Source organism: Haemaphysalis longicornis, unplaced genomic scaffold (genome assembly GCF_048455015.1).
Source record: "Haemaphysalis longicornis isolate Haplotype H1 unplaced genomic scaffold, Haemaphysalis longicornis Haplotype H1 scaffold_5, whole genome shotgun sequence".
NCBI classification, from domain to species: Eukaryota; Metazoa; Arthropoda; class Arachnida; order Ixodida; family Ixodidae; genus Haemaphysalis; species Haemaphysalis longicornis.
In genome coordinates this window covers 168,931,067-168,949,219 of record NW_027526385.1, presented here as the reverse complement: position 1 = coordinate 168,949,219, position 18,153 = coordinate 168,931,067, and the positions used below count along the sequence as shown (strand labels likewise).

Genomic DNA, 18,153 nt, shown 5'->3' with positions numbered 1-18,153 from the left:
TGCTTATCTGCGGCATTGTCTTCAGACAAGGCACCGCGGTTTCAGGCATGGCCGGCAGTCATTATGCGGGGACAGTGAATCTGTCCTGGCATTCACGAGTGTGTTTGAGGTTCCGAGATCGCCGGTAGACGACGTCTGGAGCGGACGGAAACGCCCGTTTGAGGCGTTCACTTTGTTCGATAATGTTGTAGTGCCTCTTCAAGATGTTTTTTACGTTAGGAAAGTTGGGGCTATATGTTTAGCATAGGTTTGTTCGTTGGAGGTCACGTTGTGGGGGACTGTTCGGAATTAGGTCCCCGCGGTTGAGTGCTTCGGCTTTTTATGGCGTCGTCAGTTACACGCACTTAGTACCCCTGCTCTTTCAGCATGGTGTTTTAAATTTTCGGTGTTGGTAGTGAAAATTTCTGCTTTTGAGCAGATTCGTTTGAAACGGTGGGCCTCGCGATAAGGAATGCTATTCTTACAATGACGTTGGTGGTCGCTTTGGTAATGCAGGTATTGCTGGCGATCCGTTGGCTTCCGGTACAGCTTTGTCGTGAGTTCACCGTCCTCTATTTTTACATTCACATCCACGAAGTTTGTGCTTACTTGAGAGTAGGTGTGAGTAAAATTGGTGTTTGGGTGTGCAGAATTGTAACATTCGATGAAGTGAAGGAGCTCATCCTCGTTGTAGGTCCAAATAAAAAGATATAATCAATGTACACCTTGTACAGGCAAGTTTTTAAGTGGGATTCAGAGAGGAATATGGCTTCTACCTTCCTCATAAACAGATTGCCGTAGCTTGGTTCTATCTTGCTTTCCATGGCGGTTCCACTAACTTGCCGAAAGTACTCATTGTTGAATTCAAACGAATTGATTTCTAGGCCGGGTGCCACTAATCTCGACTATACATGGCAGTCGGAGGTATCTGGCTGTTTATGGAGCGCATACATACTGGTTAGTGCGGCTATCCCTTCGTCATTTGGGATGTTTGTGTAAAGGGAAGATACGTCAAGGGTTACGAGGTACGAGCCCAAAGGTACAAAGAGATCCGAATTCACTGAGGAAATACGTGGTGTCCTTTATGTACGACTCCAGGACGCTGGGAATGTGCCTTAAAAGCTTGCCCACAAACACCAATATGGGGTAGGTGATTGTGCCAATGCCGGATATAATTGGGCGCCCTGGGTGGCCCGTTTTATAGATCTTAGGAAGCATGTAAAATCGGCACTGACTGGGTTGCACCGGTTTCAATAAAATGTGCTCACTGGAGGTAATTTTCCCCCGTCCAAGGGATCTTTTAATACTGAATTTACGATTTTGGTGTGCTCAATCGTGGGGCCACAGCAAGGCACTCATAAATGTTTGAATCATTAAGTTGCCGGTGACCTTCTCGAATGTAATATACAGTATTCATGATTACAATCTCTCCTCCTTTATCGGCAGGCCTAATTGTTATGTTAGTCCTATTTTCCAAACCGTTCAAGCACGCTTTCTCGGACCTTGTTAAATTATGCCATTTACCTTTTTGAGTTTGATATTCACGCATGACATCTTTTTGCAAAGCGGCGATGTACGGATTCAGGCTGTCGTCACGTTAAATGCTTGACGTCCAATTCCTGTTTGGGCGTGTGTGCGCATCTTGAACGTCAGGAGGCTTAACTAAAAAGTATTCTCGTAGTCTTAAATTTCTTGCAAAATTATCTCGGTCTTAATAACTGCTACTCATTGAAGCAGCCGGTTGTGGGACAGGAGTTCAGCCCCTTCGAGAGTAGTTCTGTTTCATCAGGTGTCAGGGCAGTATTAGATCAGTTTACGATAGCGGTGCCGCGTGGTTCTGTAGTAGGTTGGTTATCCAATATGCGTGAAAGTGGTTGAGGGTCGGGGCTGTAGTTGAAAGGCGAGATTTCAGGCAAAGTAGGGTTGGGAACTCTATCTCGTCTTAGTTTGCGAATTTTTGTGTCTATGAGGTCACGGTGTTTAGCTTTTTCGAACTCCGCTAAGGAGTTTATTTCGTCTGGTGACAGGGGCCCGTTGGAGCGGATAAGAGCTATAGTTTGGGCAGTTAGCTGTTAAACCTGTTTTTCGCTGTGATTAATGGCAATATTCACAAGTTCGAGAGAAGCATTTGAGAGAACGTTCTGAAATGCTAGTCGGTCGTGATGATCACGGTTCGGCATGGCAAGCGCGTGAGAGAGCGTGATACCCTTAGGGGTTACTTCAACTTTTAGGTGCACTTGTAGCGTTCATTTATGAAGATCATGTCTAATTCGTTGGCAAGAAAGTTTTCCTATTTTTAAGAATGTGGCGCTGTAGAATGTAGGCACAGAACCGGACTCACCATTTACATATCAATCAGTCCTAATGCGGGGACCAGGTGGGGCCGGCTGGCGTAGGTTATCGGTCTTGAATATGGAGCGGCGTTGTTGCACAGGTGTTCAGGGAGTCATGCCCTGGGCGATTGTCGGAAACTCGATGTCGATGTTTTCCGCCAGCACTCCGGGAAAGGGCACTTGAACAGTGTCCACAATAGGGGAGGCGGCGGTTTTCGGTGCTCTCCGCTGTGGCAGCTGGGCTTGCTGCGTTGATGTTGTCCTGAGTGGCATGATCGGGGATGCGTGGCTCACTTGACGCGGCGTCGACCTCTGTTGGTCGGGGTTGCACGTTGGTAATTCGAGGGACTGCTGGCAGTGGCCGCTTTTGGTGATCACCCGGGTGTCGTCATGGTTGCATCTCGTATAAGAACACCCCTCAAAATTTGCGCCATCACAACGACTACTACGATGTAAGAAACGGCGGGGCGGGAGTGAGTCAAACTGATAGTCCACGTACGTCACTTTGGTTGCGCGACGACAGTCGTTCCGCATGGTTTCGTTGAATGTACGGGCTTCCCAATTAAACCACTTCACGAAGTGGTCGTTTGGTCGGTCAAGCCGGTGGTTAGTGTGACTTCGATACACACACGACACGACCAACTTCTGGAACTCCAGTATGGTTCGAAGGGTGTTGTTTACCAGCCGGCGAAGACGGCGAAGGGCCTCTACGCAGCCGTAATGCTCCAGCTTGTTTGCACTGACGTGAAACACCAGTGTTCTCACACTTCTTCGAATACTTGGAAGCTCACTTACTATCTCGAACGTGGTCGTTCCTCGGATGGTGATGAAGGCAGGAGCCGATGTGTCATACGGATTGAAGTGCTGGTGGAGGTCAGGTAACCAGTCTGTGAATTGCCGATTACTGCAGAGGTAGGCGGATGTTGGGGGAACCTCCGCGTGAGTTGCTGCTCCGAGGGTGCGCCGGGGGCCGGTCTTGAAAAAACTGGCATGCTGCGATGGGGCCGAAGGCGTGGTGAACACAAACTAAAACACCTGGGTAACCGCAACAGCGGAGAGTTTATTTCGACGTTTCGACTTTGAGACAAGTCTTTTACAGCAATGATGGCTTCGGTCGCTTCGGAAGAGAGCATACATGTCTAAAGTGGAACGCTAGTCTATGAATAGCAACAATACCACACACAAACATACGTGAATAAAAAAAACACGAGGTGGGAATCTTTCTTATTAGAAGAAAGAAGGAAAATATACAATGACTAGAGAGACGCCAAGATACTTGGGGGAAAAAAGGAAGAAAGGCGGGGGGAGGGTAGAAGGAAGAGCGCTAAACAGGAATTCGAGTGGTGGTGGAAACGCGAAAGGATCAACAGCGTAAAAAAGTGGGGTTGTTGAACAAATGAGAGAAGGCAATATATATATCGCCACCAGCCGTCACGATGCAAACGCACAGATGCTGAAAGGGATAGCACTTTCGTTGATTGAAAGCGAGTGTCCGGCCTAATGTTTGGAAAGTGCGAACAGCCCATTTATGGGACCGTTCCGAGAATTTAGGCATTTACGGAACGTTTTGTGGTCGTGCAGAAGGCAAGAGGAAATGGTCCGCGACAATTCTACTGTTTCCCCGACGGACGGACGCCTTCCCAGAATGGTGCGGTAGGCTGGGTTTTCAGGTCTTTGTTAAGAGCTGCCACTCAGCAGCTCAGCGACAACCCGTGGGTCGCCGGTGTCTCCCCTCCGCTGAGTGGGGGATGGGTAGGCACAGCCAAACCAGAACCCAAGCTGCTCGAGGGGATGGAGGGGAAATGGAGAATATAAACCCCGATGGTTCGGTAGCCGGCTTAGAAGACGACTGTTGTGCAAGGGAGGGAACAAAAAGATGTGCAAGGCGTTAAAAATGTAACCAGTCTGCCGGGGCGACTAGTGATAACAGCGGCAAAGATATGTACGCTCGGGTAATAACGCAGACCACTGAATTTTATTTCTTATTTTATGGGTTATGTGTAATATCCAAATGTTCACATATCCCAATCAATTATTAACACATGTCTTAAGGAGACGGTAACCAGAAGTTATTGCTAAAACAGCACCGGCACAAAGCAACAACACTGCAATTGTAAGATTGTGACGGAGATCTAGAAAAGCAAGCTTGGCACGAAATGGAACTGAACCGCAAAAAGCATAGCGGTTACCGTTTATCGACAAAACAGTTAGAGCATCCCCCCTGGATAATGTGCTGTCAACGATGTTGGGTGCTTTTGTTTCGCCCCATCAGTTTCGTAACTTCTCACGCACTTTCCCTACCAGATCGTTCAGCACAATCAACGCTCTGTTCGTCGTTGTAACACGAGAAAGGGTACGCGCACCAATGTCGCCATTTGTATGTCGCTAATCGTAGCGCGAACGAAACGCAAAGCCAAGCAAACGTAATGTCGAAGTGTCGCCAGTCTGCAGGCGATATGAAATATCGATTTTGCCCTCCCCTATCTGCGACAGTGTAAGGGCAATCGGACCACAAGATTTCTTCAATGCGCTGCCGCGAAGACCAATACCCGAAATGTGCTTACTTGTAGCATTTCATAATATATCTTTAATAAGGTCGCATAAGTGGAAAGTAAATATTTTCCATCTGCGGCCAAGCCGCTGGCTGTGACCGCAAGGTTGCGGATTCGAGCACCGCACCCGGATGGCAGTTTCTTTATGTATGCGAAACACGAAAACTTCTATGTGTAGATTTCGACGCACGTTAAAGATTCCTCAGGCAGTCCAAATTGTTTTCTCGGCCGCTAATCTACGGTGTTCCCCGTAGCACAGGAGTATCTTGAAGGCATCAAACCGACCAATTGTTTTGGAAGTGCGTTTCTATGAGACAACCCAAAATAAAGGGTCCACAACGTGATTTTATGTTCTTCCACGCTGAATTTCCTCACAAACAAGTTCTGACCTTTTTTTGCCGTCAGCTATCGAATAAGCAAAATATCAAACGTAGGTTTTCCTGTGTACTTCTCACAGCCAAACATGTCAATAGCGACGCTCTGGTGCAAGTATAATTGTCAGTGTTTCCGGAACCATAGAGCGAACAAGTTAGCGTTTTTTTTAAAGTATCCATGTAAATATATTACATATAGCAAAGAAAACCATTAGAGCATGTGATGCACTTTTGAGAAGAACTACATCCTCCAACCTTGCAGGCACTACGTATTTTGTCTCGGAGTTAAAAGCATAACTAAATTAGGTGACACGCGCGAAAGGCAGGTCCAACCCGTAGTGTCAAGTTTTCTCAGCGCTCGTGCTTACTGCTTGCTCTCCTGTTCCGTCTCTTTCATCACTGCTTTGCTCAGAAGAACACTTTCACTTACTTGTCTACCTTGCTACTCCGTTGCTTCTGCTATTCGTACTGAAGGAGGATTGGGCACCGCTGCCGGGTAATAAGAAAGCGTCTTCCCAAAAGCGTACCATCTCGTGTTTCACGCATCGTATCACCAAGAGCGGCTAGATCAGGTTTTAGAGTATCGGCACTCTTTTCTGTCATTGTTCTATGCCGCCGACAGCGGTCATTGGTCAAGCCGCGTCACGTGACATTTGTTTACTCCGGGAAAACCCACGGGTGCTGACATTTTGGTGCCTCTGTATTGCCGCGAATGCTCTCTTCGATAAGCCGGGATTTTCGGAGCGCTGTGCTGCTGTATGACACGTTAATAGTGCGTTTTCAAGCCCCCTTGCAAAGTAGCGATGCCATGCTGCTCTGTACTTGGCTGCTTCAACCGGCGGGAAGGGGGAAAACGCCTGCATCGCTTCCGGCTGGGGAAGAGGGACAGTGGCCTAGCGTAACATTTAGCCACTTAAAAATCGTAGTATATTTGGGGGCTCTAGCGTAACCTAGAGCCACTGAATAAGATACACTAGCTTAACCGCGCGTGATACTATCCAACCGGCGCGCTGGCTATAAATCTTCGAAAAGCTACCACAGTTCTCTTGGCTGCCAAGCACACCCGGACCGATTCCGCAAGTACTCAACCGCAATAGGGCACATAAAGCTGGCCACCATGGCAGGAAGCACCAAAGTGGCTGTAGCCATGCATCAGTGTTGTTACACCTAAGCGTAACTTAATTAGTGTCTTTACTATCACCCTTCATTGTGTAATCGCATGACGTAATATAAGGTTCCTCAACTTAGCAAACGGAGCACACGGAGCGATGGCGGTGGTCAGGCGGAACGGAGACATATTTACAGTGACGAACACCCGAATAGCTACCTTATAATTGCATTCTAATGATCAGAGCAATCTAATGTCACAGAGCGTTTACTAAAGCTCACTTTCACAATATTTTGGCTTATACCCTACAGAAGGTCTCGGCTCGCAAACTGTCCTGAGTGAGCACACAGTAGAATTCGTAGATAATATCTACATGGCCACTGCAGGAATTTTGTATGGTACAAAGGATTAGAAAAACTTAGCCGCTGGTATTTAAACACGTCTCCTGTCAATGTACGGAGGGGAATAACTGGTCCGCAGTCGTTACTCTAGTATTTTAACGTTCAGTGTGATGGGTCATTCAATAGAGAAGATTCGATTTCAACAACAAACAAACGGAAGCGGGAGAATTTATTTCCATGCACAGCTTGACCCTTGGCAGTTGCTTTAGTCCCTAGGACAATGTAAAGGTTTGGTGGAAACATCGCTGGTGTATCTTCACTACTTCATCTGTTTTCCTTTATATCTGGCCAAATGGTTAACTTGTGTCTGTAAAAATTCAACAATTTTTATGGGGAAAAAAGAAGATCTTTAATTCACCGAAATTGTATTTAATTTTTATGGTCGCTTACAACTGCAAATATCATATTCACACTTCGGCAAAAAATAAGCTCACCGAACCGCTTCGAGAACAATTTCAAGCGCTAAAACAGGTTCGCGAACCAATTTGAAATATAATTTCGTCCATCCGAAACCGAACGGGAATGACATTAATCCTTCACCATAACCGAACGGATATTTTTTGCGGTTATACACCGTGATATATATATATATATATATATATATATATATATATATATATAGCGAATCAGAAAATGGGAAATGAGGGGCTCCGTGGAAATAAGACAGAAATCAGGGTTGGCAGTCGAGAAAACCCCCGAAAGCAAAGGGGAGGTTGTGGTGAGTCATAGAAAGTGATGAATTATTTTTTGAGTCGAAAAGAAAGTGGTGAAAGGTCCCCTTCACCCCGAGTAGTCCGAGTGGCGCTGGCTACCACCCCCAAGTGCAGAAAACAAAAATTACCTTAACATAAATACCCGAGAAAGTGCTGGGGAACCAGCCCCGCCGGTAGCGTAGTGGTTATCGCACCAGACCGGTATTCTGAAGGTCGTGGGTTCGTATCCCCCCCGGTGGGCATTTTTTCACCACTTTCTTTTCGACTCAAAAAATTCTTCATCTCTTTCTATGACTCACCACAACCTCCCCTTTGCTTGCCGAGGTTTTCTTGACTGCCAACCCTAATTTCTGTCTTATATATATATATATATATATATATATATATATATATATATATATATATATATATAACACAGAAATAAGGGTTGGCAGTCGAGAAAACCTCGGAAAGCAAAGGGGAGGATGTGGTAGATCATTGAAACAGAATAAGAATTTGGAAAGAAAGAAAGCGGAGAAGATGTATATATATATTTTTAGCGAATGATAATAGGAAATGAGGGGCTCAGAAGTATGGGTGAGCGCGTGCGGTCACTCGCACGTGCGTCCAGACCCACAACGGTGCGACGAGAATGATGAAGTCAAGTTCTATTTCCGGTAATGGCGGCCACTCGTTGTTCGTTTTCTGAAGCTGAAACTGGCACGAATAAACGACTTGGTAAATTATTGTTTAGGCTGTTATACATCGTCTAAAGTGGGCTAATACGTACCCACAGCAGCGAAAAAAACGTAACACGAAAATTTCGTGTCAGTACTCCTTTGAGTTATGCGGGTCCACATTGCGATTAATGGCTGCTTGTGATGGTTAGTGACTGTTCTAGCTATTTTGATGATTCTGTACTGTCAGAAAACTAAACGGTTATTGGCGAATAGTAGACAGACTGTTTTCCAGATTGCTCGCTTATATTGCTAAAAACGGCTCCAGGTGACGGTTAACGACTGCTTGAGTGACATACTTCGGATTTTTAGAATTGAGGGTCGGTGTTCCAGTCTACGCGTTCTATGACAAATACTACACCAATTCTATAGAAATGCGCTTCAGCATTTTACATGTAGCCTTTCACTTTAGTATCTCAATACTTTTAATCGTCAGTACTTCCGTGCGTAATATTGACCAGTCCTCCGTTTTCGTCTGTTGTGTTTTTTTTTAATCGTGACTAGCGATCGGGGTCCTCCGAAAGGTTTCCGAATGCTGTAGTCCCCAAACCGAATTAATCTCTTTCAACGCGTAGCACGATATACACGTTTCTACGACCGTGTAAAGTAAAATAATTCAGCTTCCATCCAGCAAGTTCATAATGCCGACACACCCGGTCAATGAGCTACTCTTTGAGCGCTATGCTAGTTACTTTACTCGAGAAAGGTGTAATGAGGAATGTTTATTGAAGCAGAAACGCACAGTTACGGGAACCATTTATTGAACAGTTGAATGATATTAAAATGGAACGGCATGTTCGCAACAATCAAGTAAACACAAACGTTTAAGAAGAGCCCTAGTAAGTGATGTTCACGGCCGAGCGTCGTCGACTAAAATGTAGCGGTGTTTGCCCGGTGAGCAATCCCGAACAATCGAATTGATCGGAAACATTGTTCATCAAAGAGACGTTTCATACACAAAAGTATCGAAATGGGGAAACAATGTTCATATTAAAGAAGGTCCCACGGCGCGGCACACAATAAACAGATGAAACGTTGGCTCACCTCTAAAAAGCTAAAATACCTGTGCGGCCAAGCGCTTGTTAAAAAAAAAGGCAAGACATGCTCGGGGCAATATATACACAAACTATACCCAATTATAAACATAGAAGTCTTTACACATAGGCGTTATAGTCTCAACTGATACACAATTATATACATACAAAACTTATACACACAGACGCGTATACCTTCTGCTTTTCGTAATAACACCCCGACTTGAAGCCCAAACGTGGCGGTGATTTGTAGCGGTGATTTGTTGCAGCTTGGACCTCTCCACCCGTTGAACCTTTTGACTCGCCTCAGCCACCTCAAGAGGTCCACGGTGAGTCAAGAGGTACAACGAGACAAGAGGTCCGACGAGTCAAGAGACCCAATATTGGACCTTTTGACGCGTTGGACCTCTTGAGTCCTTTGACCTCTTGACTCGGAATCGTGGGGAGAGAAGGGAGTTTGAAACACATACTCCTTTGAAGGAAAACGTTACTCCGCAATCACATCGTCCACAGCGTGTATGAAGGACAAGAAGCCGAGACTGACAATCAGTCATGCCCTCACTGCAATCAAATAGTAAATGATTTCCGACTCACTCTGTTCACGTTCTCTTATAGCAAGAAACAAACCCTCTAGACTGAGGTTTGATAGCAAGGAATGCTTGGTTTTTGGAATAGATAGGTTGGCACAAGGGTAGGTCTGGTCGCGAATCTCATAAAAATGTTCTGTCCATCTGACCAATGTATTCAGTACCGCATACTCTGCGCTTTAAAAGGTATTAAGGAATTTGAACGGTTGCAGTTAAGTTTGAGGTAAGTGAGATGTTGGAAATGAGAGTTTGTTCTTTCAGCCACAGTCGTGGTGTGCTAGTGCGCGCTTACCTGGCACAGAAGCTTCCCGCATGAGATACGTCCACTTTTTGACGTTTTCTAAGTTTTAAAGAGTACCAGATATTTCATAACACTTTTGGGGTGCCTCTGTACGTCGCTTTTAGGAGCGGAGAATATTTTGTCGATGTTTTCTGAATTACCTCGGACATTTACAACCAGGTTGCTTCGACCTATCTGGCGCAGTTCATTTGGAGGTGTAGCAACAGTTGGTGATGAAAGTTTGCCGTTTTTCAAATGGTGTCATTGACTTGAGGCGGGTGAGGGAGGCAGTGCTGCTTCGCGGTAGCACACGGTAAGTTCTCTACGGTTCCTCCGAAGTCCTTCGTGCGGGAAGACATGTTATATTAGGGGGATTGCGACAACGTAATACTCGTTTCGCGGGGGCTTGGATGACAGCAGCCAATGTACAGATATAGATGCCTATCCGCAATGCTTTTGTATATGGTAATAATCATCCCTCCTGTATCTGCATGTATGTGCACACCTAGAAAATTTATTTTTGCAGGAGAATTCGTGTAATCCAATGCGATGATCGGATGCGTCTTCGGCTAATGAGAAGCAAATGGGCTGCAACTGCGGAACTAAACCGTTGTGCCGGTCATGAAGGTTCCGCACAGCTTCACTTCATTCAAGTCTTACGCGTTAGTGGGGGCTTCCTTCATTTTTTTTTGTTCGGTCAATTTGGGAACAAATAGCTGCCTAGAATGTCTGGCAACATGCCTCATCTGTTGCTGACCCCGCGAAGATCTGGGATCAGCCCACGTCGTGCCATTACTACCACTCGTTTCTCAACAGAGGCGCTGATACGTAAGGAGGCATGAAAAGGTTCTTAGGAAAATAGAAAACTGAGCGAGATTGTATAAATCTAGCGCATGAAGCATGATCAGCCTAAGCCGCGCCCTTACTATCACCCGTTTCTAAACAGACGGGCTCATACATAACGATGCACCAAAATGTTCTTCAGAAAAGAGAAAACAGGTAGAGATTGTATAAATCTAGTCTATCAGGTATGTTCACAAGGTGTTACAGCGGCTCAAATATCGACAGCCTGCTACCGAGCTCGAGACCAGTTCTTGTGTCTGTTTCATATCATTAATTTGTGTCGCTAGGTTCCCAACCGCCTTCAACCTAGAGATTGCGTCCGCAATAAAGCGTGGGGCGCTTACGCGTAAAACATTAAGTGGACTATGACACATCTGTTGTGTGCGGTATTTCTGCACACAAAAGCAGGTGCAGAAAAAACCTGCCTTTATGCAGGCATAACAGCAGGTTTTTTGACGTTTGAACAGGGAGCACGTGTCAGCACTAATAACCGAGCCTGCTCCGGTTTAAGAGGGCATATCCGTGTTCCACTGCACGTTGAAGTCTCCGGAGACTAGTTGTTTCCATTCGTACAAAAAATCGCAAGCCCCAGAAGTAGTGAAGGCTTTCCACATTTATGAAGATGAAGGAGATGAAGCGGGCCTACATCAGCCTTCGGGGGCACTCGTGCACATTCCAACGCGTCCTCTCGCAGCCGCATTTCGGCAGATGTCGCAATGACCTATGCGATACCCGGCTATGGGTGAGGTGTGCATACTTCAGGGTTTTTCGATGCGTTGTTAGTTGAATATTTTTGATTTTTTCATGGGCCAATCTATAATATAATACCGAATGTGTTTGTGGTATGAGCTAATTCCTGATGTTTTCTTCTAAGATATTTATTTTGTGCTTAGGTTTTACGGTTATCACGTTTTTTACCTAAGGGCCCTGAGATGTTGGCAGTAACCAGACCAAACGATGTACCCACATAAATTTTGGTTCCTGGGAATCATAATTACGCACTGAAATATACTCCTTTGACTTCCTTGGCATACAGAATAGACCATTGCAGCACCCACTATCACTTTTGTTGCGTCTGAACATATTTGAGTTTTGTAAAATAAAATTGTAATCAGGACAAGTTGAATGTGTGCTGATTTTTTTACTGCGCCCTGTTAGAGCCACCACTTTCATGGTCGCCATACAAGCTGATTCCCACAAATTGGTAGCCTCTACTTCTCATGTCCGTACCGAACAAACCAGTGTTGTGAATAGGGAATAAATAGAAAACCTTGCACAATTGTTGCAATAAATTGGATTTGGCGGACGCTTTGCACGTTGTTTTATTGTATGGCATGGGTAAACCCTATACGCAGAAATCTTTCGATAGGAAGTGCTCCAGGTATTTTCTCTCGGCAGAAACTCTTAGTTCTTACCTCAATTTCCACATTGTTGCCCTTTTCAAAGTGTAGTTTAGTATACTAGGACCTAACCTGGTTAACAGTACTGCCTGTACTTTATTTTTTCTCTCAATGTCTTAGTGTTCCTGCTGTTGAATGTAAAGTGGTAGTCAGGCAGCAGAGAGTGAGCCGACCAGCCCGTTCACTAACACCTTCGCGAATTTGACAATAACCACGCCAAGACGTCGAAAGTCGTGAAAGCATAATGAATGTCTGTTGCATTTATTTTTCTTTTTTCATGCAGTACACGTAGCGTGCGCAAAGAACAACGGAGGTTGCAAGCAGCTTTGCGATTCCAATAACAAGGGAAACCGAGTGTGTGCCTGCCGGCCTGGATTTGTGCTTCATCCTGACGACCATGATTGCAAGGAAGGTGAGCTTGAAAAAAGTTAATTTCCCCAAGAAAAAGATATATATCCTAGTTCACTGGACACATTTCAGAGAACGGCTACCAGGTTCACTACAAGGCTAAATTCCGGATGCCATCCAGCAGCGTGGCTTGACCCGACGTATCATCTCCACATTTATATAGGAAATTTACAGAAAAATGTATGAGCGGTTACCTGTGCTAGGAAATTTTTCTTTTTTTTAAGCGCCCTTTTGGAGAGAGATTTTATTTACAGTTAAATAAACAGGTCAATGCTCTCCCGATAACACCCTCACGGAAAGCTAGTGCACTAAAAAAAGGGAGGTAAAGTGTTTTTATGCGTTGCCCTACCCCGAAATAATAAATTATAAGTAATACTACCCATGGTGAAAACCAAATGCATGTGCACTTTGATAACAGGAAGCGTTATTCTTTTTTTAAGGAAGAGGCCTTGTAGGATGGCGGGAATATAGGACATATTTCTGATTAGGAGATCTACACAAAACATAATGATTATGAATGCGCAGAGGAGATCATACCACACCTGGAGGTTTACCTTAACCTTAATCATCACATTTGTCTGCACACCTTCCTGCAGTTACAGAACTGTTTTTTTTTGCATTTTGACAATGTCTTTCCCGTGGTGTTTTATGGGGTATGCGGCCACACTGTCAATTTGAGCGTTAGGACAGAAAATGATGATAAGTATTGGATTGTAATGGCTCAAGGCCAACTAAGGGCAAAGAGCGCCAAACAAAAGGGATTTCATGAGAGCGACATGATGCTAAAAGTAAAGCATTTCAGCAAAAATAAACAATGTAAAGCACAGCATATTGAAGATGACTGGTTTAAATGTCCAGGTTGTCAAGATGCAGGAAAATTAATGAGATGAAAAATTTTACGTCGGTAAGAAACTCAGAAGCACGTTTCATTGATAACATATGCTTGTATCCTAAGAAGTATGGCGGGTGTTTTGGAAAACGTCGTGTGTGTATTTGTGGAAAGCGTTTGGGTCGTGTTATGTCAAGCAGCTTACATTGAATGAGTATGCGGTTTACAGATAGGCCCTCTTGACACCCGCTGCACATGTGTCTTGGGGATCCAGTGAGCCGATGGCAGTGTGTTACATGTATGTGGCCTATCCGTAACCTTGCCAAGGCCAACTCTTTGTGTCGGTTGTGTGAATCGGTTGTGCATTGTCCCAAGCGCAATTTTGCAATGTGCAGTTTGTCGTTTACGACGCAGAGAATAAAAAATGTGGTATACTGTGGAAAAAAAGTATTGGAGGCCGTTCTGTTTCAACCATGTTTTGTGAAGAATAAATACAAATAACTTTTGCCCTCCGCCAATGCCAACACTAGCGCCAAATGAAACGCAGCTCTACTTTTCATTCCTGAACTTTGTTCTATCGTCACTTGGGCCAACCACACCGGCTACAGAGGTTACTTTTCTCCAACGTCTCTTTCTGATATTGATAAGGCACAGTCAGGATTCCGTATTACTGCATGCCTATCCCGAGACATTGCTTGGCAAGTACATCAGGAAGACAGTATTCTAGCCTAATGGAGTTGAATGTTTCCGCTGTTTTTCAAAACTGTACATTGCAATTACTTAACCGTACATTCTGCACGTGTTGCAGCTTTCATTTTCCTCGTTGCTTCAGAGAAGCAGGGAAGCGTATTGGGATATAGCAAATACAGTTAGCAAAGTTGCTGCAGCTAGCGCGTATGGAGGACTTAAAACACGTAAATTGTTTACTGTGGTAGCTGGTACGATAGTGCTTGCCTGTGTTTTTTATGGTGTGCAATGAAGACTTTTTTTCATTAAGGGATTTACAAACATTCTGACTACTATTGGTTGTTTTTAAGTATTCTAAACTTAACAAAAATGTCCGTGAGCCGAATTTGAAGCATATGAGCAAATATATGAGCGAAAATACAAATATGTGTAAGCTAAGTGAACAGTTCTTGTGAATGGTAGCGGCAAAAAAACGAGTGTCCAGTTGAATCCCCAATGTGCCTCGCGCGCACCCCAGGTTGTTGACAGATCCTCTGATCTTTAGTCTTTGCTTTGGAGTCCACGTGAATGCTTTCAAATATCTTTTACGCCTCCTACATATTCAGCTGCAGCTCGTTGCTGCCGCAGTGTAACCAGACATTTGACGAGGATAGTAAATTTTACTGTTTTTTTCATTTATCTCCAGTGTTTTACTTTTTCTTCATCTTTGGTGTGCTAGCATTGGACGACAACTTCGCGCTTTTGCTGAATTTAGAATGGCGCTCTGGATCGGCTGGTGACATCAAAGGCCACCAAAGGAGTCGCTTTAAACACGAAAGTCGTTCTTGGCGAACAAAATTTTAAAAAATGTTGTGTCTTTCGCTCTGTAACTTAATTCATTCGCCCAATTAAATGATGAAGCAAATTTCCGGACACACACAAACACCCCTACACGCACACGTACACGTACATATCTAGATATATACTATATGGTCAGGCACTTCGACAAAAAAAAAACTAATAAAACGAAGAGAAACGCCCATAACAAGACTCTGCATTTATATTACCAAACAACCGAAGACAGGCGCGCGAAATGCCTGGATTATAATCGGTTTCGGTGCAAGCAGAATGACCGACTCGATTGCAAGAACTTGCGCCTTGTAACAATTGCGAGGAGCAGTATCAAAAGTATCACTTGCTTCAAAAAACGCAGACTTACGATTTCTGAAAAAATAAAAAGCCGCCATTCTGGAACCTGGAGCACTTGCCCCAGCGCAAAATTTGTTTAACATAATCAAGGCTGCCAAGGAGGGGAGGGGGACTACTCCTGCCAAGGAGGAGTAGTCAAAAGACGTTATTTTCTTTACTATGGACGAAAAATAAAAGCTGAAAAATAAGGTGAGTTTTGTCAAATGAACTGTCAATGATCGCTATTTTCTTGTGCGTCCTTTTAAAGCCATTAGGTCTGACATACAGCAAAATAACGTCTTTACGAGGCTGTGAGAACACATTAACTTTTGCTTATTTTAGCTAATTTGGAAACTCTATGCTTCAGTGTGACGAACCCAGGAAACAGACTTGATTGTATTGAAGGTGAACGTTATGCAAAATACATGTTTCATGAGCTTCTTCTGTTACTCACACCACTTAAAACGCATCCATTTATTTATGTTTCTTTTTTTAACACATATGGTTGGTATTTTATTGGCATCTATGATCTCATTCATGCTTTATTCATAAAACAATCCACCCCATCAAAACCAAATCTCTTCAGTGAGGATGTATTTACTTTGCTACGATTATGACAACATATTTGGAGAGTCACCCTTTTTTGATTTAGTGATTCTTATGTTAGAGAAGATGTATCAAGCTTGTGAAATTCTTAAAAATACTTTCATTTCATGTTTCCAGATTTATGCCTACATTTCTTGTAGAATAAGCAGTATCCTCTCTGGAGACAGTGTGATATCTATTTAAATCGAATACAATAATAGTAAAGAACGCCTGTATAGTTATATCATCTTGTCTTGTCACTTAGCGAAAGACCTCAGCGATGGAACAAGATTTGGCCGTTACTCAGCTTTGTTCAACCCAGCCTTTACGGGCACGTGCCACTTTGTTTGGGCGCCTGAAGGTGTACGGCTGACTGCTGTTCTTGGGACCCCTCAAATACCTGCGCTACTGGAGCTTTAGAAGCTCATTTTACTACAAGAGAATGGATAAAAATCACAATACATTTTCGTGGCTGTAAAAGTTTATTTAACCAACAAAAAAAACATTCGGTAAAAAAGATCTAAATGTCTTGGCCTGCACACATTTTACTCAAATCCGCTGAGTAGAAGACTGCAACAGTTGCTTGCCTTAAATGTACTACTCCAATTAAAACTAATAAACTGAACTGCCTCTCGATTATCATTGTTTATATACGGCGCGCCGCAATTAAGGTGTTTGTGTACCTAAGATGCATCGTCATTTGTAATGCCTATATGCTTGCTGTAGTGTTTTTATCTCAAGCTAATGAACAATACTTCGCAGGAAACAGTTCGGAGTTGCATATGACAGGGGCGTATCGAGAACAGTAATATAATATTAGGAGATCATTTGAATAAACATATCAACATTTCTAAGCAATAGGTCTTATACGATGTTTCTCTGTTCTTCACACGCAGAAAACCCCGAAGGAAAGTTGTTGCATTTCCACAGCCATGCACAGCCCAATGGGTCAGTGATGTTTTCGTGGAACGTGCGTGGGGGCGTTGTACCCAGCGGACTAACGGGCTTCTACTTCAAGGCTACTTCACCGAACCATACCATCTTGATCACTCTTCCACCGACATCCACAAGCATCGCCGCCGACCAGCTGCGTGGGAATACAGAGTACGATATCACGCTGTGGCCGTTCTACAAGACCGAAGGAGCTTCTGATGAAAAGCTGGGGAAGCCAAGCATGCTCAGCGTACACACGCCAGTTTCAGGTGAGGTTGATGCTATAAAGACCCCGTGAACTGCACTTACTGTACTTCCTGCACAAAGAGAAGGCGCATGACCATATCGCGCCTCATCATTTCCTCTTAAAAAGTAAATAATGGGACAACAAAAAAAGCTCATAATATTGTTTGGCAAAGGCGTCCTTCAAGTTCGAGCAAACAGTCAGCCGGATATAATCTTTTTAGATGCGACTGCATCTCATTCACTCGCCTTGTCCAGGCGGCGTCGTCGGCGTCCACCCCTCTTCCATTCTTCTCGCCGCGCGAGCTGTGCTCTCCGCCGCTCACCCCATCTCCTCTCCGATAGCGAACACTCTCGCGAGGGGCATTGGATTGGATTCGATTGAATTTGCTTGGATTGGATTGGATTGGCTTGGCTTGTCTTGGCTTGGCCTAAATTGGATTGGATTGGATTTGGATTGGGTTGGAATAAAGTGGATTGTGTTGGATTGTGTTGCGTCATAGCCACGGCACGTTGCGTCATAGCACCGGCAGGGGGTTCATGGCACGTTTCACGCGATGGGAGAATCAACCTAAAGGAAACAACACTGGAACCCCCTATGCGTCGCATCTACACAGGGGTTCCCGCGAGGGGAGGTGGGCGTTTCCTTTTACTCTTCGTTGCTACAATAATCGTTCCTCAACCGCTCATACGCGATCGAAATAATGTACCCGCTTTATAGTCAGGTAAAAGAAACAGAGCTATCAATTTTCCAAGCATTTTGAAAACTGGAGATACGTTAGATATTGTTTGAAAAACAGATACTAATTATGTACCTTACGACAACTCTCGAAATGAATTTGCAAAATTTCAACCTCAGCTTTCCGAAATAACTGAAATCGGTAACGTAGGGAGATAGAATATTACCGTTACCCCTACCCGAAACCTAAAAACGTTTATTATTGCACTCAGCCATATTTGAGCTGCGGCTGTATGAAGAAA

At 44.3% G+C, this 18,153-nt stretch overlaps 1 protein-coding gene across 1 annotated transcript in view; it reads left to right on the top strand.

The window, feature by feature from the left end:
- LOC144138817 (uncharacterized) overlaps window positions 1-18,153 on the top strand; it is a 238,162-nt gene that overhangs the window by 142,290 nt on the left and 77,719 nt on the right. The window contains exons 9-10 of the mRNA XM_077671294.1: window positions 12,604-12,732; window positions 16,893-17,198. Coding sequence (XP_077527420.1) covers window positions 12,604-12,732; window positions 16,893-17,198 — 435 coding nt within the window. The remainder of the gene's footprint in view (window positions 1-12,603; window positions 12,733-16,892; window positions 17,199-18,153) is intronic.